At 40.7% G+C, this 25,677-nt stretch overlaps 1 protein-coding gene across 1 annotated transcript; it reads left to right on the top strand.

Moving 5' to 3' along the window:
- The first annotated feature begins 14,482 nt into the window (after positions 1 to 14,482).
- On the top strand, positions 14,483 to 25,084 carry LOC129855726 (V-type proton ATPase 16 kDa proteolipid subunit c-like). The gene is made up of 3 exons (XM_055923696.1): positions 14,483 to 14,723; positions 23,153 to 23,336; positions 23,667 to 25,084. Exons 1-3 carry the CDS (start codon positions 14,651 to 14,653, stop codon positions 23,869 to 23,871), a joined length of 462 nt encoding a protein of 153 aa, XP_055779671.1. The 5' UTR covers positions 14,483 to 14,650; the 3' UTR covers positions 23,872 to 25,084.
- Positions 25,085 to 25,677: the final 593 nt, after the last annotated feature.

Raw genomic sequence — 25,677 nt, 5'->3', positions numbered from 1 at the left:
CCAGGACTAGGCCTAATCTGTGTCTGGGATACCGGCACCATGTGTGCTCCAATAATTCAGTACTAGTTCATCTGACTAAGCAACGACAAAGAAGTTGGCTAAGAGCACATAGACAGACTAAAACTCTACAATATATTTTATTAGGCTATGGATATTTTCACTGTTTAACCTAGTGCAGTTAAGGTCATAATGGTCTATTTCAGTGTTTTAAAAAATATGCCTTGTGGGATTAGACTATAAAAGAGATGCATTTATTGTCTGATGTTCACAGCTTAACGTAGAAGAAAATGCACTGCGATAGGGTGAGATAGGTAGATAGATAGGCCAGACATAACATCAAATAGAACTTCGGGCCTCCCGAGTGGCGCTGTGGTCTAAGGCACTGCATACTAGCTGTACCACTAGAGTTCCTGGATCGAGTTTAGGCTCTGTCGCAGCCGGCCGTGATCGGGAGAATCATGGGGCGGCGCACAATTTGCCCAGCGTCATCCGGGTTTGGCCGGACGCATCGGTTAATCTGACTATTTTCATAATTGATTTGATTTATGTAAATAAGTTATTAAAAAAAGAAGAGACCTGTAGGATGTCAGATATAGAGTTAAAATGTACTAATTATTTTGTTTGCATCCCAATATTACACTTTAAATACATCACAGAAGACTAAAATAACAAAACCGTTTCACATAGAAACACAGGATGTTCGGCATTTTTTGTAAATAATGTTATTTAATTATGAAAAATATTAACGTTCCACCCATGAGGCCACTAGGTCATTTAACTGCAGGAAAGGGCTACAAGAGCTTCGATTGAAAAATGAGAAATAAGCAACAATAGTACTGTTTGTCCATTTTGAGACGCCTTAGCCAATATACACTTCCTCAAAATAGTCAGAATTAATTTAACTCAAATCTATCATTAATTTTGATCTAATCTAACTGATGTTTGGTGCAGTATTCCTCAATGAAAAATGTGCATGAAAACCAGTCGTCACTAGTTGAAATACAACAAATAGTTAATTGACCAATCACTGATGAAGGGGCGTAGACTTCAGCTACCAACTTCGGCTTGCCTCGAGAGAAAAAATGTTGTGTGCCCGCACAGCCGAAAAAACCTTCCCGAAGTCCAAAACAAACAAAAACATCACAAAATGTAGTCATAAAATATGCAAACTCTTATGAACTGTTTCAGCTGGGAAGCATGCGGATGCCTTTCCACCTATCAAGTTGTTTCGGATCTACACAAGTGCCTAGGGATGAGGGGGTAGGGTTTCTTCTGGACAGGACAGGGCCAAACTATACTGGCCCATTAAGCACATGTCCTAAAGAGATATCCTTTATTGGGACAGTGGTTAGGGTGTTCATCATTGGTGCTGGTGGCCTGGGTTTAAGACCTGCTACGGGAATCACCCTACTCTCACATTCTTAGCAATATATGTTAATATCATTATAAAATAAGTTTGTTGCAGGTCTCGAACCCAGGCCACTAGCCCAAGCTATAGTCTTCTGTAGGGTGTGGTGGTTATTTCTTTATTATCAAATGAGGCGAGACAAACATATCACACAAGTCAGAGTTATACTTAAACTAAATCTTTATTCACTTATTAATAAGGAAAGCATGTCACACCACACACACAAGTGCATGATGTGAGTGCTCTGCAATAACAATGGCTGGTCGACGAACCACCCTTTAGATGATTTGTTGAGAGCCCGACACAAAGGATACAAAGATCTTCTTTAGCAAAAATACACACCCTTAGTCTACAATGCAAACAACAGATGTGTGGAATGGGTCACAAGGTTAGGATTCGTATAAAATAAATGAATAATTCACAGCAGACAGTATCTGCTGTAAAGACTGTTCTCATTGTGTGGAAACCAAGGTCTGGTCACTAAAACCAGGTTCCTCTCATAATTATCCAAACCCGAGCCATCTCAACCCTGGTATTTCCCAATACACAAACACTAACTCATGCTATGGAATGGTTTCTTTAGGTTTTATCACCAAAGGCATCATAAATCCACTGTCAGCATTATTAAGCCCCAGAGGCTCAATTCAGAAGACCACGCACAGATGAGTGTCTTAATTTTTGAAACTTTTTCTTAAATGTAACCTTTATTTACATAGGCAAGTCAGTTAAGAACAAATTCTTATTTACAGTGACGACCTACCCCAGCCAAACCCGGACGACGCTGGGACAATTGTGTGCCACCCTAAGGGACTCCCAATCACGGCTGGATGTGATTCAGCCTGGATTCAAACCAAGGGACTGAGATGCAGTTTCTTAGACCGCGTTCTAAGAACCCTATTCTGTGTGTTATATAATACTACTTACTCTATTTTATTAAGCACTTAATTTAACATGTTATTTTTTTTTCGATGGCCGTGAGGTGTTTTGGGATTTTGAGTTCCTCCTGTGTGCATTTTTGTTTTTATTCCATTTCTATTCCATTGCATCCATTTGATACAATATCAGTATTATAACATAATCTTGTAATTTTGCTCTCACAAGGGCTGAATCTGCCGAGTTAGAATGTTTTAATTATAGCCTATGCCTGGACTTTTCTCAGTTTTATTTTACAATTTGTATTATAGGACTATTGTTCAACCCCTATTGTACACTTTTCCAACTTCCAAAATTTCATGGATTGAAATTGGATTGAACTTGAAATTGAAAACTTTCAGGTTGAATACGGCAAAAACCAAACCTATTTTTTTATGATTCATACATACTTTCCTAACCCAAATGTGCCTAAATAATCGACAAAATCTGAGTACTTTTAAATCTACCAGTTGGTGCTGAAACAAAGAATAAGATAAATATACTAAACAAAAATATAAATGCAACATGCAACAATTTCTAGGATTTTACTGTTACAGTTCATATAAGGAAATTACTCAATTTTAATAAATTCATTAGACCCTAATCTATGGATTTCACATGAAATTAACATTAAATTCTCTGGCAACAGCTCTGGTGAACATTCCTGCAGTCAGCATGCCAATTGCACGCTTCCTCAAAACTTGAGACATCTGTGGCATTTTGTTGCGTGACAGAACTGCACATTTTAGAGTAGCCTTTTATTGTCCCCAGCACAAGGAGCACCAGTGTAATTATCATGCTGTTTAATCAGCTTCTTGATATTCCACACCTGTCAGGGGGATGGATTCTCTTGGCAAAGGAGAATTGCTCACCAACAGTGACGTAAACAAATTTGTGCAAAGCATTTTAGAGAAATAAGCTTTTTCTGCTCATGGAAAATTTCTGGGATCTTTTATTTCAACTCATGAAACATTGGACCAACACTTGACATGTTGTGTTTGTATTTTTGTTCAGTATAGATGGCATTCTTTCATTGATCTATATATATTCTGAACCTGTTCTCTCTATGTATTCTATTGAGTTTGTGGACAAAATTCGAATTAAAGGTACACCGTATTTAAAGGGATGGCTTAAGATAAATGTATTGAAAACCCTATTGAATAAACTCTGCGAGAAAATCTGTTGTCCAGCAAGTGGGAGGGTATTCAGAGGTTGAATTAAACGTATTCAGAGAGCGCAAGGTAGCCACAATTGCAGAGCATTTTATGCAACTGAATAAGGTAAGTCTGAATACCAAATACTGAGAAGTGCGTAGGAAAGGTGTGCGTACGTAGGAAAGGCATACATTCCTAAGTCGGAATCAGACTCATAGGAGAGCAATAGCAATGGCATCTTTTGTAGGCACTAACTCCATCATGGTTTTTTGGACAGAGCCTATGGGGAAATTAATGGAGTTTTTGTTGGGTTTTTAGATAAACTGCAAGAGCAATTCCTGAGGGGGACACCAAAAGTAGTGCTGTAACACACAGCCTACGTCGTAATATGTTAAATATATATTGAGGAACCATAATTACTACAACTGGATAATTGATAGGTACAGTAGTTATCTGAAGGGTTGTCCCAACTTGTTCAAATGTTTAAATCATTATAATACTACCAATAAAAATAGTTATAGCAGTGTTCCTTATCAGTCCAGTATGTATGCATGTATTTGTATTTACAACCAGCAATACCAAGAATGGCCAGTAGGTGGCAATGGTACTGTACACTGTATGGGTGCAGTTTTCGTAAATACAATGAACATAGTGTGATCTTATCTAAAAGAATCTCCATTGAGAACCATCACAAAGTTGGTCTCCATATTGAATTAACCTTTTATTTAACTTTTTCTGATACATTTATATAGTCATTAAATATGTGCCACTAGCCTGAATCTACTACAATAGCTTTACAAGAACAATAAGCTCAAAATAAGTACAGTTCTAAAAGCAAAATAACTACTTCAATGAATAACCAAAATAAATCAACCAAAATATCCTTCAGAAATACTGTTTTATCATTCAGTCAGTGTCTCAACTCTTCAAACAGCAGCTATGGACAAGTATGTCACAAAAGTATGCTATTTTTTATAAAATAACATAATATAGATGGGGTGGAGGTCCCTGAGGACCACTCAAAACCTTGCCTGCCTTACCTCAAAATATGCAGGAGTTCCTGTACCCAAAAAAGGTTGAGAACCACTGCTATACACACTATTGAACAAAAGAACCAAACATATGTTTGCGGGTTTCAACGGATCCACCAAATTGCTGGCAGATATTTCCCTCGAGACTGTCCAGCCTGTCTTTATGTACATTACAGACATCTATGCCATTCAGTCTCTCTTGGCCCATGCTAGCCCGTAGCCAAGTCTTTAACCTACGGAGTGCACTGAAACTCCTCTCAACCTCACATGAAGACACTGGTACCACAAACAAAATTCTGATCAGCACCTCAACTTACTCAACCAACCCCAAGGTGCGGGAAGCTGGAAGCCACTGAAAGCCTCCTGAGGACCTCTGCTGCCTCTCCACTGCTGCTACAGGGGTATTTGTTGCAAAAGTAAGGCAACTGCACTAAAAGAGAATCTATGTTCAGCTCAGAGTACTGCTCTAGAGACTCATCCAACTCCCCCATGAGAAGCGCTCTTTCCAACTTTTGCAGGACATTTAGACTGTCTTGGTCAAAATGGTTGCCAAACTGAACCTCCACACCATCCAACACTTAAAAAAATTCTGCCCTATAGTGATCCACTGCTTTGCCAGCAAATCGTATTGAGTGTGTCTCAATGGATTCAATGGAGTCAATCAATGTTGTTGCTTTCTCATACAGTGCAAGGTAGCTTTCGTAATTTCTGCTGTTTACCCCACACGCTGGATAACTGGGCACTGATTAGATTTAGCTGGTGTGCTCTTACAGTTACAAAATGGCGGTGGGTTTGGCAGTTTTGATGAGCTGTGAATTTTACAATGGCTTTTCTCCAGTTCCTAATCCAGCACTAATGAAGGCAGCACCCGCCCTTTGGCCAAAAGATGGCTGGCTTGAAAACCCTTGGCTACAGTGAAAACACAACACTCCTTTTATTGATGGATTATAATGTAGCCAGGGAAAATCGCGAAACCATCTCTCTTGAAACGTCAACACTCTGTTGGCAAGAGTTTGCGGTTCTATAAATTGTAGGTGTGGCTGATATGGTTTTGTGCCATCACTGAGGTAGCTGGACAATGCTGTACCACTGTCCACTATACTGGTGCTGCTGGCAACAAGGTTGACACCTGGTCCTGCCGTGGCTGTGACACTGTCCTCTGAAGTCTCTTTCCCTTTCACCACCCTCACTGACACACAGTCTGTCTCCTGGAAAAGAAATAAGGTGTTTGCCATACTCCTAACTACTGTTAGGAGTATGGCAAAACTACACAATCACAACAGCAATACCATTGCCTTAAACAAATATTTGTTCAGTCACCAGTTTAAGTTGAGAGTTGGGGTATCCATGGCATTTTCCCTACTTCCCTACTAAAAAAGAGAACCTTTCATAATGTTGCAAACAAAGACTCAAACTTACCTGAGACTCCCTGTCTCTGCCAGTCTGTCCCTGCCCATCTGTCCCCAGCTCTGCTGTCTGTGCCATCTGTTGCCTGCTCTGCCTAATGACATCATTGTGAAACATTTCTATGAGCATTTCACTTCTTATTTATAAACATTTTATCAACTAGTCTTTGATATATTAGGCTACTAGGGTTCTTACTTTGCGTTTTGGTGTACTGAAAAATACTCTGATGTCCATCTTTTCCCTACCTGGCTGGCTACACACACACACACAGTGTACAGGTTATTTACAGTAGGAGATGGGGTATTATCATCTTTATACCATGATTTATTTCAGCTTTTATTTATTTCATCACATTCCCATTCCCAAACTTTTGAATGGTACTGTACACAGTTGAAGTCGGATGCTTACATACACCTCAACCAAATACATTTAAGCTCACCACTTTATTTTAAGAAATAGATATGTCAGAATAATAGTAAAGAGAATTACTTTTTTCAGCTTTTATTTCTTTCATCACATTCCCAGTGGGTCAGAAGTTTACATACACTCAATTAGTATTTGGTAGCATTGCCTTTAAATTGTTGAACTTGGGTCAAACATTTCAGGTAGCCTTCCACAAGCTTCCCACAATAAGTTGGGTGAATTTTGATCCATTCCTCCTGACAGAGCTGGTGTAACTGAGTCAGATTTGTAGGCCTCCTTACTCGCACACGTTTTTTCAGTTCTGCCCACAAATTTTCTATAGGACTGAGGTCAGGGCTTTGTGATGGCCTCTCCAATAGCTTGACTTTGTTGTCCTTAAGCCATTTTGCTACAACTTTGGAAGTATGCTTGGGGTCATTGTCCATTTGGAGAACCCATTTGCGACCAAGCTTTAACTTCCTGACTGATGTCTTGAGATGTTGCTTCAATGTATCCACATAATTTCTCCAAAAAGTACGATCTTTGTCCCCATGTGCAGGTGCAAATGTCGGTTTTGCAACTGCATTTTTATGTCGGTTTTGGAGCAGTGTCTTCTTCCTTGCTGAGTAGCCTTTCAGGTTATGTCGATATAGGACTCGTTTTACTGTGGATATAGATACTTTTGTACCCGTTTCCTCCAGCATCTTCACATGGTCCTTTGCTGTTGAATGATTTGCACTTTTCGCACCAAAGTACGTTCATCTCTAGGAGACAGAAGGCGTCTCCTTCCTGAGCGGTATGACGGCTGGGTGGTCCCATGGTGTTTATACTTGCATACTATTGTTTGTACAGATGAACGTGGGACCTTCAGGCGTTTGGAAATTGCTCCCAAGGATGAACCAGACTTGCCTGGCCGGTTCACCTCGCTCCACTGCGATTCTCTGCCTCTAACCCTATTAAGGGGGCTGAGTCACTGGCTTACTGGTGCTCTTCCATGCGTCACATGAGTGGGTTGAGTCACTGATGTGATCTTCCTGTCCGGGTTGGTGAACCCCACGGGTTCGTGCCGTCGAGGAGATCTTCGTGGGCTATGCTCGGGCTTGTCTCAGAGTAGTAGATCGGTGTCCAAACAGATCATCAAGGTAGATGGATTATTTTAAATATGTTATTGGACAATAAACAGATATGGCTTATTAACCTATACGGTCAAAATAATGAAAATATATATAAGAATGTATCAACTCTACAAGCAACACTAGACTATTATTATGTTGGGGGATTTTAATAAGATTTTACATACCTCTATGGACCGTAAAGGAAATCACACTATAAACTATCACCCTCAGGCACTTAAGGAAATCATGAATGTGGATATGTGGATATATTTAGTGGATATATGGAGGCTTAAATACACTGACCTATTGAGATATACATGGCGGAGGCTTAATCAAGCTAGTCGTCTTGATTACTTTCTTATGTCATTCTCTCTGGCACCAAACGTTTTTAAAAAGTGTTGATAGGGGACAGAATGCGGTCGGATCATCACATAATTGGCATATATATTACTCTTACAGAATTTCCACATGGGCGAGGATATTGGACATTTAATCAAAGCCTACTGGATGATAACTTGTTTATAACTAGGACAGAATAATTTATAACTGACTTTTTCCGACATAACATAGGTATATCAGATCCCCTTCTTGTATGGGACACTTTTAAATGTGCCTTTAGAGGCCATGCAATTCAGTACTCATCTATAAAACAAAAGCAATTTAGATAAAAAGAGTCCATATTAACAAAGGAAATTGAAGAACTAACAGTACAGTTAGATAGCAATAAAAACTTGCAGGTGCCTTGATGGAAGAGTGGGGTAACATCTCACAGCAAGAATTGGCAAATCTGGTGCAGTCCATGAGGAGGAGATGCACTGCAGTACTTAATGCAGCTGGTGGCCACACCAGATACTGACTGTTACTTTTGATTTTTACCCCCCTTTGTTCAGGGATGCATTATTCCATTTCTGTTAGTCATATGTCTGTGGAACTTGTTCAGTTTATGTCTCAATTGTTGAATCTTGTTATGTTCATACAAATATTTACACATGTTAAGTTTGCTGAAAATAAACGAGCTACATATGGACAGTATCAAAATAAATTATCTAATGACTCTGCCTCCTCGCAGCAAAATCTGCAGAGCTGGGAAGATTGTATCTCCCATATATATAACATTCTATTGGTAGCAAGAACTTTGTATAATAATTTATATTGAAAAATGTGATGTTTTGAATCCGGCGTTGTTTTGCTTGTCAATTCATAAACAAAGTGCCATGGAATCGGTACATCGCAAATCTCTTCCCAACTATTTTGCAATGTATATGGCACAGCTGTCCTTAAATGAAATTGGTATATGTTTTTATTTATCACAATTTTCTTTAACCATTTATGGTTACAGACAAGTTCCTTACTTTTTCCTCCTTCTACTTGCCTCTTCCATTTTTGTGGTAATGCTGCAATTAGTTGGTTGTAATTTTAGGTAGAGCAGACATTTCCATATGTCTGTGTTAGCTTCATGTGTGACATAACTCCACTAATCCTATTTATGATATAATTTACAAAAATTATACCTTTTTTAAAACATTTTATAGAAAAATACTTTTTTTTAATCAATTAGTATATTTGAGTTTAACAACAATATTTGTTGTGTTATTTGTTCTGTCTTTTCAGGTGGATTAAACTGAAATTGCAACCAACTTTCTAAGGCTTGTTTAAAAAATAACTATATTTTGGAGATTATTTTGTTTTCAAACAACCGAAAGTGAGTAGTTGTAATCTGAATAAATGGGAAAAGGCCATTCTTGAACATGGGGTGAGACATTCCTACCAATTTACTAGAGAACCATTTTGGATTTAAGTATAACTTTTGTATGACTGATGCCTTTAGTGAGAGGTCTAATGCTTTAATATTTAATCATTTCTGGCCTCCAAATTCATATTCGTTATATAAATAGGCCCTTTTAATTTTGTCTGGCTTGCCTTTCCAAATAAAATCTAATATTTTTTGTTCATATAATTTAAAAATCAGGTCACTAGGTGTAGGCAAAACCATGAGCAAATAGGTAAACTGTGATATGATTAAAGAGTTAATCAGGGTGATTTTTCCACAAATAGACAGGTATTTTCCTTTCCGTGGTAGCAAGATCTTATCTATTTTTGCTAACTTCTATAAAAATGTATTGGAGTGAGACCATTTCTTTCTTTTGGGATTTGTATACCGAGTAAGTCCACATCCCCGTCAGACCATTTTATTGGTAAACTACACGGTAATGTAAAAGTAGAATTTTTTTGTGATCCAATATGTAAAATAGTACACTTATCAATATTTTGTTTTAATCCAGAGAGGTTAGCAAAAGTATCTAGATCCTCTGACTGTGGAGGGATTTAAAAGAAAACATAAATCATCAGCGTACAATGACACCTTTGTTTTTAAGCCATGGATTTGTAATCCCTTAATATTATTGTTGGATCTAATTTTAACAGCTAACATTTCGATGCCGATAATAAACAGATATGCCGATAGTGGACAACCTTGTTTTACTCCTCTTGACTGTTTAAAACTTTCTGAGCTGTAGCCATGATTTACTATTTTACACCTAGGTTTACTATACATAACTAACCCATTTTATAAGAGATTTATCAGACAAAATATTCTAGGCATTTATATATATACTCCAGTCGTACTTTATCAGAAGCCTTTTCAAAATCAGCTATGAAAACCACGCCTGGTGTCCCTGATATTTCATAGTATTCTATTTTTCCAGTACTTGTCTTATATTATCTCCAATGTATCATCCATGTAAAAAACCTGTCTGAATAATATCTGACAACACCTTTTTAATTAAAATTATTGCGTCACAACACTGAAGTGTAAGAGGCCTCTAATTTTTTTAATGGACTGGATCTTTATATATAGAACTTGGATCCTGTTTCTGTAATAATAAAATCAGACCTTCTTGTTGCATATCCGATAATCTACCGTGTATATAAGAGTGGTTTAAACATGCTAATAATGGTCCTCCTGAGTATATCAAAAAAGTTTGGCATACTTCCACTGGTATGCCATCCAGCCCTGGAATTTCTCCCAGATTTAAAGGCTTGCAGGGCAGCACTGAGCTACCCTGCAACATCACTTCCTAAAGTCGCTCAAACTGTGCATGCGATGTTTCCAAAAACTCCTCCATGTAGCAAGATCATTTATTCGGTCCAAACACTTAAAAGACACATCCTCGTCCACTTACCCTCGCCTTATGCCCTTTGGGGAATCCCCGTCGCCATCAAAGTGGGTGGTCCAAATTATTAGCCAAGCAAGGGAAGTTTGCAACGTAAACCCCTCAGCCCTCGTTTTTAGTAGGCATTGCGAATGTACAATTATGTTCACTCCAGGGCCTGAAACTCCCCATAATTAAATTTTTGGCAATTGTACATCCGCTAAGAAAAGTCAGCGAAAACTTTAAAACAACATCAATGGAGAAGTCAACATACAAGTGTTAGTTAAAACGTTAAAACGAATGCAAATAAGTTAGAAATTGTACTACTAATGCACATGACGGCACAAACACGTCTCGTAAAAAGTAAATGTTTTTGTTTGGTTATCTTTTGGAAATTGTAGAAATAAAACATTTTCCTTCTTCAGAAGTTCCAGCTAGGCAGGCTAACGTTAGTTAGCTAATTCATTTGCTAGCTATCGTACAGTAGGCGTATATTAATAATTACATATTTAATCAACGTAGAAATGCACTCATAATTGACTGTAGCGCATATAAAGCTACCTGTGGCTGAAAACACAATCAATGGCCGGATCAACGAGTGACGAATTTCCTGCCAAGGCTGGTCCATTTAAAAATAATTCCTTCCTCCCTCACGCCTTGCCTGCAAGTGTATATTCGTCAGACGTCATGATACGTCATCAGAAGTGTCCACTTAATTTGAGGGCTGAAGGGATATAGGGTGTCTTTTAAGTGTTTGGACCGTACCCTATGGAACACCGTTTGGGTCTTTACGTGTCTAAAAAGATACACGTCAAATAGTGACACTATTTGACGTTTTAAATAAGCTTTTAATTTGACATGTCAAATAACACAATTCTATTACAATGTTGTGTGTGATGAATTTGCACGTGTAAGCCAAGCGCAACCACTATCAGTTGCACTGTCAAAGCTGTACAAAGAAAGTCTGCAAACAAGCACACAACATTGTAATTTTTTGTTCAACCGCAACTTCTGGGGTAGCTAGCTAGCACCAATACAACCAGCCTGAAAACAATGACCAGTAGAAATTGCAGTCATTTTCATTATCCTTAACAATGATTTAGGAATTCTTGTGAGTAAGTATTAGCTACGTAGCCACTTGTTGTTTGCCTATTGAAATTGAACTTCAGTTCATGAAAATAAATAGCTAGCTAGCTACTCAACCCTGTTGCCCAAAGCTAACGTTATAAGCAACCAGCTAGCTTAATCTAGCTAACGAAAACTTACTCACTTTGGTACATCGCCTTGGTCCGTACAATTGACCTTATTTTAGTGCCCCAAAAACGTAATACTTCCAGATCAACTGTAATGTCAATACCATTGTAAAGCACAATTTCTCCCCTTTCCAACAGAATCAATTACATGACTCCCACGCTGCCCGTTTCTGCATAATTCAACAATGCAATGAGCTCCGTCGGGTCTTTTTTTTTTAAATGGCGGGTGGGGAAGCAAAACTAATGCGTGATAGTGAGAAGGAGAGATGTTGTGTGGTAAAATTGCTTTTTTTCACTCGATCTGTCCAACTTATCACCTTATCGCCTCTAAAATGTAAATAAAACACTATAAAGAGTTTATACAATGTGTCATTACATACCTATTTGAAGGGTTGTGTCAAATTTGAATCGGGTTTTTAGGGCGGTGCAAAAGTGATCTTAGAAGTAAACAGCGGCTTTGAGAATCATGATTACATGCATGATCACAAAAAATGACTACGGTATCCCCCTTACCCCCGTCACTGTCCATTTCTTGTTTTTAAACGATGAGAGAAGTGCTACACCTGGTGGAGAGAGATTGTAAGACAGAAATAGTTGCTTTATGCATGCTGTACGTTACGACATGACACATCACAATGTAACGGAGGGTCCTTTTTTTCAACTTTTCTCCAATACTATAGAGACATTACTATGTCAATCAACGCTTGAATAGAAACGTAGTTCACACCCCCGATTTTGAAGTCAACACAGTCGCTACAGTCCCATTAGTTTTCTTTGTAGCCTCGTATGAATGTTGCGGTTGTGCACATTTGTACGGAACGGGGTGAGTTTACGTTAGTGACGCTCGACCGGACCGGGTTATGTGTTGTGAAGTAGCCACAATAAGGATAAGGCACAATGGTGCAATTTGCAGTTTGCCTTCAAAAGAAAAGTACCTTTTTATTTTATTTTTTATTTTACCATTATTTTACCAGGTATGTTGACTGAGAACACGTTATCATTTGCAGCAACGACCTGGGGAATAGTTACAGGGGAGAGGAGGGGGATGAATGAGCCAATTGTAAACTGGAGATTATTAGGTGACCACGATGGTTTGAGGGCCAGATTGGGAATTTAGCCAGGACACCGGGGTTAACACCCCTACTCTTACGATAAGTGCCATGGGATCTTTAATGACCTCAGAGAGTCAGGACACCCGTTTAACGTCCCATCCGAAAGACGGCACCCTACACAGGGCAGTGTCCCCAATCACTGCCCTGGGGCATTGGGATATTTTTAGACCAGAGGAAAGAGTGCCTCCTACTGGCCCTCCAACACCACTACCTATTTGAAAGTGATGCAGAAGGTTACAATTGGTGGAATTATGCCATATTTAGACTAGATAATATTAAACAAGGTTGGAATGTGAAGCAATGAAATGGGTTACCAGTCTACTCGGTGACACCCACAGAACACAACTGTGAAGAGTTTACACAAATATTAGTGTTGTAACTCTTATCGCGGGACTGTGACTGTGTGAAATCACCTCCCCAGTCAGCCTATTGTGTGTATTGACATTCATATTGCACTGTACAGCTTTACCTAAGGATTGGAGATCAATGACTTGGGGTATGAGTCTACTCAATATCCAATATGTTTTTCCCCAACGTCCTCGTTAGAGTTATCAGACTCCAAAACATCCATGCAGTATTGTTTTTCCTTTGGAATGGTGTTCAATACACATGGGTTGACATTAAATGTGGCTCAATTCACAGTTGTTTCAGAGTCCTGCAATAAGAGCTATGACACTAATGTTTCTCTGGGTGTCACTGAGTAGACTGATACCCTATGTCATTGATCCACAATCCATAGGTTAGGCTGTACAGTGAAATACGTATGCCCCCAATGCAATTCTAAAGTCTAACACATCCAGTGTGATTTCAACAGCTTTTTGTCAAATGAACAAATGATTATCTTTTGTTGATTTTATAAAACAACAATTCTACCTCGTTTAGCATGACCTATTCCATTATGGCATAATTAAATTTGTATTAATTTGCATCAGTGTCAATGACATACTTTTATTTTGAAGGCTAACCGTAAAGTCCACTATTGTGGCTAGCTTCACAAAGATGGGTCCAATCACCATTAATCAAATAAGAACTGCTTTATAAATTAGGGTTATTTTAGTTGATGACACCTAGCTAATTGAATAGATCATGCTAAACGAGGTTGAAATGTTATTATATAAAATCAAGAAAAGACAATAATTTGTTCAACCGTGTTTAACATTATCTAGTCTAAACATGGCATAATTCCACCAATTGTAACCTTCTGCATCACTTTCATATCTTTTTTTGACACGCAAAGACCCAAACGGCGTTCCATAGTAACCTATGGTAGCGGCACATCCCCTCCCACAACCAGGCAAGCATGAATAGACGACCATAGACAGCCTTCAGCGGACCATACCATTATGACTACAAAATTAGGGATATCATCTAATTTATTTGATTAAATTATATACAAACAAGTTCTACCTTTCTTGGCAACAAATTATTCTCACTTGTATTCTCACGCGAACGAAATGGACATGACACGCAGGATATTTTGGACACCCCTACATCGACATAATGGGACATGGCCAGTGGACTGATCATGTGACATTTCCCGTTTCGCCATTTTCTACCGCTACATCAGGGAAGAGGTGGCTTTTTCGGGTGTCGTTCCTGTGCTGCACGAAAGGGCCTTGCAATTGAGTGTTGAGGATCGACAGAAACGTTGACGGTTTAAAAAAAAAAAAGAACGTTAGTGCGCTTTTCCCTGAACGCGTAAGAATGTCGTCAGAAAGTCCCGAATATTCCCCTTTCTTCGCAGTGATGGGAGCCTCTGCGGCTATGGTCTTCAGCGGTAACGTTAACTATCACAACACCCTCGTTCAGTTATATGTCTCATGCCTCGTTCAATCACAAGGGGTGTGTGGGTCGTATTACTCTCGGCCGAAATGTCTACTACTAAGGAATTTTGTGTTGAATATGGAGCGGGCAAGTCAAAAAAGCCAAGAGGATGCGGTTGCTTGTTAGATAACTGGCTATCATTCCTGTCATGTGAGGGGGTAGGTATTCGGAATGGAGATTTCCATCGTAACAGATGACGTTGCCATTGACGTAATAAGCTGGCCAATTTCTATTGATACAGTTTGATGTAGGTATTTCTGTGTTAACTGGAGACATCCAATTCGACACTTTAAATAACGATGGTTGGTAATCGTGTCGACTAGCAACAAGATGCCTATCTGCTAATCAGCTTTCTCCCCTGGGCTACTCAACCACAGATAGAACATTGAGCCAGATGTTTCACCATACATCTGAAGCATCCGGTTGCATTTCCATTCACCACCAAATATGGTTATTTTTATTTATTTTATTTAACCTTTATTTTACAGATGAGCCCAGAATTACATAACTTACACACATCGATGTAAATGCAAGCAGAAAGGACATGGTCATAAAAAAAAACACATTCATCAGTAATAAGGTCCTCAATCACCCTTCTGAATTGCACCAAAACATTTTGAGATTGTTTCACAAATAAGGTCAAATCAAATTTCATTTGTCACATGCGCCGGATACAACTGGTGTAGTAGACCTTACAGTGAAATTCTTACAAGCCCTTAACCAACAATGTAGTTTTAAGAAAAGGGGGGGGGGGGGAATAGAACAAATGACAGTAGCAAGCAGCAATAAAATAACAGTCAGGGTATATATAGGGGGTTCTGGTACAGAGTCAATGTGCGGGGGCACCGGTTTGTCGAGGTAATTGAGGTAATATAAACATGTAGGTAGAGGTAAAGTGACTATGTGTAACCGATGTGAAATGGCTAGCTAGTTAGCGGTCGTGCGCGCTCACTCGCTTTGAGACCTTGAAGTAGTGGTTCCCCTTGCTCTGCAAGGGCCGCGGCTTTTGTGGAGCGATGAGTAACGATGCTTCGTGGGTGACTGCTGTTGATGTGTGCAGAGGGTCTCTGGTTCGCGCCCGGGTCGGGGCGAGGGGACGGACTAAAGTTAAACTGTTACATATGCATGGATAATTAACAGATTAGCAGCAGCGTAAAACTGGGGGGTGGGTTTGGGACAATGCAAATAGTCCCGGTAGCCATTTGATTAACTGTTCAAGAGTCTTTTGACTTGGGGGTAGAAGCTGCATTACTTTCTTGACCAAGACTTGGTGCTCCAGTACCGCTTGCCGTGTGGTAGCAGAGAGAACAGTCTATGGCTATGGTGGCTGGAGTCCTTGGCAATTTTTTGGGCCTTCCTCTGACACCGCCTGGTATAGAGGTCCTGAATGGCAGGAAGCTTGGCCCCAGTGATGTACTACACTTTGAAGTGCCTTGCGGTCGGAGGCCGAGCAGTTGCCATACCAGGCAGTGATGCAACCAGTCAGAATGCTCTCGATGGTGCAGCTGTAGAACCTTTTGAGGATCTGAGGACCAATGCCAAATCTTTTCAGTCTCCTGAGGGGGAATAGGTTTTGTCGTGCCCTTTTCACGACTGTGTTGGTGTGCTTGGACCATGTTAGTTTGTTGATGATGTGGACACCATGGAACTTGACGCTCTCATCCTGCTCCAGTACAGCCCCGTCGATGAGAATGGGGGCGTGCTCGGTCCTTCTTTTCCTGTAGTCCACAATCATCTCCTTTGTCTTGATCACGTTGAGGGAGAGGTTGTTGTCCTGGCACCACACAGCCAGGTCTCTGACCTCCTCCCTATAGGCTGTCTCGTTGTCAGTGATCAGGCTTACCACTGTTGTGTCACCTGCAAACTTGTTGACGATGTTGGAGTCTTGCTTGGCCAATTGAACCACACAAACTGTACCTTTAAAAAAAATATATATTTTACCTTTATTTAACCAGGTAGGCACGTTGAGAACAAGTTTTCATTTACAATTGCGACCTGGCCAAGATAAAGCAAAGCAGTTCGACACATACAACAACACATACAACAACACAGAGTAAAACAAACATACAGTCAATAATACAGTAGAAAAATAAGTCTATATACAATGTGAGCAAATGAGGTGAGATAAGGGAGGTAAAGGCAAAAACAAAGGCCATGGTGGCGAAGTAAATACAATATAGCAAGTAAAACACTGGAATGGTGGATCTCCCGTCATATGATGAACTAGTTTCATGGTGGATATTGCCTAACGCATGATTTCAGACCATGTTCATGGAAATCAACTTAAGTTATTTTAGGTAGCACACAAACTGTGTCTCCTGTTGCATGCAGCACTAGTTGCATGGTTGATATTGACTAAAACATGATTTTAGAATGTTTATTTGCAACTCAGTGTCTCCCTTCAAATACTAAACTAGTGGAATTGTGGGTGTTGCCTAACAATAGATTTTAGACCATTTTCATGGAAATTAGCTTGAGTTATTTCAGGATAGACAAACAATTGTAACACAAACTGTCTCCAGACATATGCTGAACGAGTTGCATTGTGGATATTGCCTTTCACATGATTTTAGACAATATTCATTGTTTCCCTATTACACTGAGGGGTTATCAAAAGGAAGAGAGCATGAAAGATTTTTCAAATCCATTGAACTATTGTCATTCTCAATGGATGTTAAACAGACTGTTTGAGGTGGTGAAAACATTACTTTGAGAAGCTCCACAGCTCATTAGTGGTGGTGCGTTAAGTCAATCAGAAATACTATCAGATACCCAAGGCTCTTGATCCAGGAGGGGATGCTCTGCTGTTATGTCTAACTAGCTACTAAATTTGCAAACCAAATGCACAACGGCAGAGCATTTAGCACATTTTAGACAGTTCATTTGATATAAGATATCTAGCTGGCAAACATTTAGTTGTGAATTTCATACTGTAACTCAATCACCTGCCGCGTGCTGCACAACAGTGAGTGACTCACAAGGCTCCGGTCTCTCGTCGTTGTGTGCTTGTAAACAACCACCACGTGACTACATGTAAGCTTCACAATGAAAAATTATGTGACGGATGAAATTAAGAACGCAATGTTCTTCATCTCCTAACGTTTTGCAAAAGTTGACTGTGGTATTTACTTAAGTAGCTACAAATATTCAAATGTATAAATAGTTTCAATGGTATTGGCTTGTCAGTCACTCAGTCTTACTGTGTCATCTTCTAATGCAACACCTGACTAGCCATATTCAATCAATAGCCTAGATGTTGCTAAAGTCATTAGAGTTAGGGTACCCTCTTCATTTGATCAGATCTGTGTCATTAATTTCCTCTCCGTTGGTAGAGCATGGCGCTTGCAATGCCAGGGTTGTAGGTTCACTTCCCACGGGTGGCCAGTACAAAAAAGTATGAAAATGTATCTACTCACTAGTGTAAGTCACTCTGGATAATGTAAATGTAAACTACAACGCTTTATTTGTCAAGGTCAGTGATTTAAATTTTGTATCATTAACTGAAAAAAGGCCTCTATAAGACTACACCAGAGATGGTTCATAACGTTGCCCTTCTGTCGCGTTCAAAACAACTGGGAACTCTGAAATCTCCGACTTCCAAGCATTCAAGACAACTGGGAACTCTTAAAAATAATTTTGGAACGGTCATCCAACTCGGAATTCCAAGGCGTTTTTCTAGAGCTCCGACTTTCCGAGATAATGTTTTTACCATGTTCATTTCTGAGTTCCCAGTTGTCTTGAAAGCACCTTTCATACTGGCTTTGACTCCACTCTACAGAACCAGTCATTCACCCGCAGTCATATGACTCACAAGTTTAGACAGGCAGGGACTTTCCACCCACGCATACCTCGCCTGAACTGTGTGCGCGCGGTGAAGATAAAGATGACTTTCGCAAGCGGTTTCGAAGACAGCTGAATGTGGATAGCTTAGCCTCAGAGCCTTCATGAGCAAAAGATTTCTATAACTAACCCAAGATAAGACCACATCCTGTTGTTTCCAATGGGAGAAAATTAATCAGTGGGTAGAACAAGCAAGGAGGTGGGCAGAGCCAAGCATGAGTTAGGGAGATCCTATTGGCACATTCTAGCATGTATTTGCATATTTCTGTTAGGGAATGCATACTCTGAAGTGAAGTTGTGAAACAACTCAATTTGCCCTTGCACTCCTAAACAACGCAATTTTTAAAAACTGGCAAAGGGTTAACCTCTACAAAACGTAAGTCCACTGTTCATAACATATTATAGTGTGACGAACAGAAAGCTGTATTGAGATCAAATGTTTCATCAATGAGAAAATTAGCAGGAAGTCGTCCAACATCCATCTTCTCCCTCTGCCCGCCACTGGGCTTCCTTTCATAATTTTAGGACGTTAAAGGATGTTACTCTAGGTGGTCAGTCCACCTCACAGGAGCAACATAACAGCCACAAACTCCCTGAGGCAAATCAGGCGCACCTTTAGACCTGCATGGCGCCACACAGACTGGCGAACAGTCAGCAACACTGCCCCCCACACCACTTCTTTCCCAAGAACTGCATGCAGATACACTGAGCTATGCCCACAGTACGCAGTCAGAGAGGCCCTATGCAGAGTTTGGAGCGTCGCCGGTCACACTACCCTCTTCAATTCTCCCTACAACCTCCCTCCCATGCTACCAGACCAGGCAAAGCTCTATCAGCAAAGCTCTACCAGACCTGGCACATCACAGCCCAGCTCTACACAGCTACGACCACTACCCTAGGGTCTAGAAAAACACTGTTGAGGGTAGTGCACCACATGATGCAGTCCACACCATGTATCATTCAGATCATCAGCCCTCATATGCTGAAAGTTTGGAGCTTCGTCAGCCACACTGCCCTCCTCAATTCTCCCCACAACCTCCCTCCCAGGCTAGTTTTAGTTACCCTCCCTACTCCCATCCCCAGGACAGGCCTGGGACACTCCTCCCCCCCATTGCAGTCCCAACCCTGCAACAGGATCCACACCGCCTCCTGTGAATACCCAGAATGGAGAATTGGCAGCCACCGATCCCCTGCAGCAGCTCCACTCCCTTGGCGGGAGCTTCATCAGGGTGGACTGTGCTCTGCCAACACTGCTCTCCCAGTTCCCACCCCAGCCACTACAGCCAGCAACTTGAGGGAGGTCTGTCAAATGTGCAGTCTACTCTGCTCTCAGCTGGTCGGCAAGGGACCTCTGCAGAGTCTCTGCTCACTCAAAAAATAGCTGCAGATGACCTTATGCCTGTTAGCTCTTATGGGAATGAGCTTAAAATACCCCCTCTGACTTTAAATCACATATGGGCCTTGGGATAATGCACTTAAATGTGCAAAGTATGATTTCAAAAGGTGACAATTGACATTTTGGGTACAGGACTCGTGTCCTGACACTCTGGTTCTCTCAGAAACATGGTTAAATGGTTCTGTATCTGATAGACATTGAAGTAAATGATTATAATGTATTTAGATGTGACAGATTACAGAAAGGTGTAGGAGTGGACATATGTCAAATCAAATTTCATGGCATCCCAATCTTTGAATATTTCTGTTCTCAAGAAATATAAAAGAGGTGCCCATCAACCAAAATTAGGGCTGACCGCAAATAGTCGACCAAGATTTTTTTTTTTTGTCGAGCAAAGGCAAATATACAGTGCATTTGGAAAGTATTCAGACCCCTTGACTTTTTCCACATTTGTTACGTTAGTCTTATTCTAAAATTAATTAAATAGTTTGCCCCCCACCCCCCCCCTCAATACCCCATAATGACAAAGCAAAAAAACATTTACATAAGTATTCAGACCCTTTACTCATTACTTTTTGAAGCACCTTGGGCAGCGATTAACACTTGGCACACCTGTATTTGGGGATTTTCTCCCATTCTTCTCTACAGATCCTCTCAAGCTTTGTCAGGTTGGATGGGGAGGATCAAAGCACAGCTATTTTCAGGTCTCTCCAGAGATGTTTGATCGGGTTCAAGTCCGGGCTACTCAAGGACATTCAGAGACTTGTCCCAAAGCCACTCCTGTGTTGTCTTGGCTGAGTGCTTAGGGTCGTTGTCCTGTTGGAAGATGAACCTTTGTCCAAGTCTGTGAACCTGAGCAGGTTTTCATCAAGGATCTCTATTTACTTCGCTCCGTTCATCTTTCCCTCGATCCTGACTAGTCTCCCAGTCCCCGCCGCTGAAAAACATCCCACTGAATGATGCTGCCATGACTATGCTTCACCGTAGGGATGGTGCCAGGTTTCCTGCAGACATGGCATTCAGGCCGAATAATTTCTGTTAATGCATTCAATACAATTATTATTACAGTCTTTTACTGTTCTCATTGTCAGAGTGGACACGTTGTTTGCAGAGCCCACAAACTATGCTACGCTTGTGAGAAACAAGTATTCGTTTATTTCATTCCATTTAAAAGACAATGACTAAATTGACAACTTGTGTTTGGAGCACTTCTGTCAATGTTGAGTAAGGACGTGCATCTAATTATGCATAGAAGTAGGCTCATAGGCTACCTGGCCTGTGTGCAAATGTAGGTGTCTAATATTTGTTTTGTGCCTGCACCAAACTGTGAGTAGTATCTTTAAGTTACTTGTAAAACGTTGTGCTGGAATGCCTGTCTTGCAAATAGCTTAGGTCAGAGACTGTATAAAATGTCTGCATTGCGCTTGTTAGTATTAGCATTCTCATGTACTTCTGATTAATCTGTGGGGTTTGAAAATAGCGCCCCTTGTGTTCAGTGACGATATTACCGAATATCCCAGTATGGCACAAGGTCGTTATGACAATCTGGAAACCGCCCAAACCCAGAATGCCCCACACTGATATTTGTGGAGATGTGAGAATAGGCTACATGGATAATTAAAGTACTGTGATAGGCTGGTTAAACCGAGTGGCGCAGTGGTCTAAGAGACTGCATCTCAGTGCTAGAGGCGTCATTACAGACAACCTGGTTCAAATTCAGACTGTATCACAACCGGCCGTGATTGGGAGTCTCATAGGGCGTCGTCCGAGTTTGGCCAGTGTACGCCGTCATTGTAAATAAGAATTTGTTCTTACCTGACTTGCCTAATTAAATACCAGACTGGCCTCGCCCTTTGGCATTTTTTCACTTCAGTTTGGCTAGGCTAGCTCTACTGCTCTACTCATTATCTCTTATTCAGGGAGTAGAATTAACACCTGTCAAATGCGGGTAGATTTTGGCATTGGCGGGTCAAATTCACCACCCACGTTGGCAGGTGGTCAGTCTCCACAGTGTGAGCATTTTCACTTGTGTTTGTGAATAGAAATATTAAAGTATGATCACATTTATGGAAACATTTATTCTGCAGTAGCTATTTTCAAAGTATTTCTGCAGTTTTGTTTCATAGCTGGTAAATTAATTGCATAAAGAACTACAAAACGTATAGCCTATCCCACCTTGCGCTTCAACACTGCATGTGAAGAGCTGATTTGAAAGATTCATTTTTAGAAGCGTTGCACACGCATACGTTGGCCTAATTTACTTGAAAAAAAAGTTGACTGAAGTGAGACTTTGTCCTTGTCTCTTGGCTATTTACACTGAACAAAAATATGAACGCAACATGCAATGTTTTGGTCCCATGTTTCATGAGCTGAAATACAAGATCCCAAATGTTCCATATGCACGAAAAGCTTATTTCTCTCAAATTTGCTACCCAAACGTACCCCCTTTTTCTCCCCAATTTTGTGATATCCAATTACGATCTTGTCTCATCGCTACAAAGGTCGAGTCATACGTCCTCCGAAATATGACCCGCCAAACCGCGCTCCTTAACACCCGCCAGCTTAACCCGGAAGCCAGCCGCACCAATGTGTCGGAGGAAACACTGTTCAACTGATGACCGAAGTGGCGGGCCAGGTGCATGCAGGCTTACAAGGAGTCAAGTAAAGTTAACTAACTTCATACTGGACGCAGAGACATACAAATGGTATCCACACGTTCATCTGACTCTGGGGAAGTAGATAAAGGACTTCGTTGCCAAAATCACAAACTATCCCATTAGACACACACAAACTCCGCTACCTCTTTCTCCACCTTGCACAAACTCCTGAAACCATTGTGATGGGCATTACCATTTTGCTAATGCATTGGTTGATCTATTAAGTTCTCTTCATAGATGTAAAGATTTAAGATGTTTTTCCTAGAGCTACAAAGCATGGAAAGGGAAGCTTACCTGTGATGAAAATGGGCTTTGATCAACAAGCGCAGACACTACTGTCAAACTCAATTGGTTTTAATACCCACATGCTCTATAACAATCTAATTTCTCATGTTTTTTAAAAACTTGAAACAATTGTGTTCTGTTGACAAAAGAGGATGGTATTGGAGTTCTGTCTTTTTGAAATTCTAAATTCTCCTTCTCCTCCAGCGTTGGGGGCGGCCTATGGCACAGCTAAGAGCGGCACAGGCATCGCTGCCATGTCGGTGATGCGGCCGGAGCTCATCATGAAGTCCATCATTCCTGTGGTCATGGCAGGTATCATCGCCATCTACGGGCTGGTGGTGGCGGTGCTCATCGCCAACAACATTTCAGAGAAAGTCACCCTCTACAAGTAAGAGCTCAGAAATTGCAGACGCTAGTTACCCATTCTCAAGTCTACCGCTAGGCACTGCATGTCTGAAGCGATCTGATTGGTAGTAATATGGTATTGGCTCCACTTGATAGGATTGGTGGATTTTTCACCATTGTTTTTCAGAAGTGTTAGCGATGTACTACATCTGTAAACTGATGGTCTGCAATCTCTTTGGGATGCTTTGACTGCAATTGTTTTAAATAAATCTTCCTCTCCCTCCCCATCTCTTTCTTCCTCTCTCCAACCCATCTCCATCCCTCCTCTCTTTCTACCCTCTCCATCTCGCTCTATCCCTCACCTCTCATGTAGGAGTTTCCTCCACCTGGGTGCTGGGCTGAGCGTGGGGCTGAGTGGGCTGGCGGCTGGTTTTGCCATCGGCATTGTGGGCGACGCAGGCGTTCGGGGCACAGCTCAGCAGCCCAGGCTCTTCGTGGGCATGATCCTCATCCTGATCTTCGCAGAAGTCCTAGGGCTCTACGGTCTTATCGTGGCTCTCATCCTCTCCACAAAATAGAGAAAGAAAGAAAAGAACAGTCCTTCTGTCCATCCATACGTGTACGTTGAGTCAAGACTACGTCATCCATTCCATATATAAACTAAGAAATAAAGAACAAATTGTAGAGCATGCCTTTACGCCCGGTTTCAAATCAACTCCCTTTAGCCACTTCTTTCCTCGTGAGACTACTTGATGGTCCTTTGTAGATCTAATAGGTTTGATTAAGTGTTAGCAATATGGTAATAGCAAAGCCACATACCTACCCCCTACCTATATTGCTTATTCATGCCTGTCAGATCTACGAGGGAGGCATCTTGAGGTGTTATGGGCTGTGTCCCAAATGGCACCATATTCTCTACATAGTGCTCTGGTCAAAAGTAGTGCATTCAATAGGGAATAGTGTGTGATTTGGGACAAAGGCATGGGGTTGCTTTGGGATTGGGCGGGAAGCGAAAAGCGTCCTCTTATCACTTTTCCTGTACAGTCGTCCTTGAGTCCAGTAGTCAACCCCTTGTAAATGCGCTATGTAAATGTAGTGACACGTTTGTCCTGTACGTGCTTGAGTATCAGTTTACCTCCTTCCTCCCAATTTCCTTTAATTTGTGTGTCTGCTAAATGGCTTTTATTATTCCTTAGTTTCTTTCTGAAGAACTGACTGGACAAATCATTTTCATTTTATCTGGGGACCATTTTCACATTAAAGGACCAAACTAATATGAGGACATGGATAACTATTTTTTGGTTTGGTTGTTTTTTCACTAATTATTTATGAAGATTTTGAAATGTTAATAAAACTGTTTAAATGGAACAAAGTGTTTATCGAGTTCCCAATGAGAGAGAGAGAGAGATCTGTGTATAGCTAGATGAATTGTACTGTGGGTAATTGTTTGAAGTTCTTTGAGTTCCTCTGGATGCATGTATCCAGTTGTTACTACGGAGACTGTTTCTGATGTCCAGATGTGGGAGTTAACTGTGTGTTTGTTTATGGCAGTGGGCATGTAAAAGTGTGTGGGGCATGTGAACGTGTGTGTTTTAACTCAAATACATCGTTCTCACCGTTGACCTGTAGTACTGGGGTGTAATCATTACTCCAAATGAAACTAAACGGAAACCGTTGCGTTCGTAAACAGTTTCCGTTGCAAGACGTAATGAATAAACCCCAGCTGTGTGGTTGCAGATGCTCACTGTCTGGCCTCGTCTAATTTCCAATTAAATGTCAACCTCCAAATCATGTATTTTCTTGCATTATTTAATGATTTTCTGTAGCAATGTTAGAATGGAAGAAAAGCTTGCTGTTTATCCAATTGCACTGAAATTGTATATTCACTTCTATTCTAGTACTCAACCCAGAAGCAGCACAGGGTCAATTGTGTAGCAGTACTTCTGGAGCATTTTTTTTTTTTGGGGTGGGGGGTTCAATGCTTTGCTCAAGGGTTCAATGGCAGCACTACAGATGCCGGCTCAGTTGCGGTCGAATTCTTCCGTCAGCCTTATGTGAATAGTTCCAGCAACAAGGAAGTGGTGATGTCTATGAAATTGATCCTGTATGGGCTGTGGTGTAGGAATGTTAAGCCATGTTCATGTTTATATAGCAGCACTATAAATAACAGTATTCACAATCTTCACATGTGCAACTTTGCTATTAGTTGGAGGGAAGAAAAATCTCACATGGCAGCAGTTGGTTTGACAAAGTATTGTTTGTCTGTTGCCGGAAAGTAGGTCATGATAGTCAGACAGTACAGTATGAACACAGAACAATGAGTCAGATATTTCACCAGATGTATTAATGTGAAGCATCCAGTTGGCGTTTCCTCTCACTACCAA

The sequence above is a fragment of the Salvelinus fontinalis genome, chromosome 5, assembly GCF_029448725.1.
Source record: "Salvelinus fontinalis isolate EN_2023a chromosome 5, ASM2944872v1, whole genome shotgun sequence".
NCBI lineage: Eukaryota > Metazoa > Chordata > Actinopteri > Salmoniformes > Salmonidae > Salvelinus > Salvelinus fontinalis.
This window is presented reverse-complemented; position numbering and strand designations above follow the sequence as displayed.

Excerpts from the sequence above, each read along its gene's own strand:
- LOC129855726 (XM_055923696.1), top strand. The coding sequence starts at position 14,651 with ATGTCGTCAGAAAGTCCCGAATATTCCCCTTTCTTCGCAGTGATGGGA. Across the intron at positions 14,724-23,152 it reads TGCGGCTATGGTCTTCAGCG|CGTTGGGGGCGGCCTATGGC; the intron begins GTAACGTTAACT and ends CTTCTCCTCCAG. Across the intron at positions 23,337-23,666 it reads GAGAAAGTCACCCTCTACAA|GAGTTTCCTCCACCTGGGTG; the intron begins GTAAGAGCTCAG and ends CCTCTCATGTAG.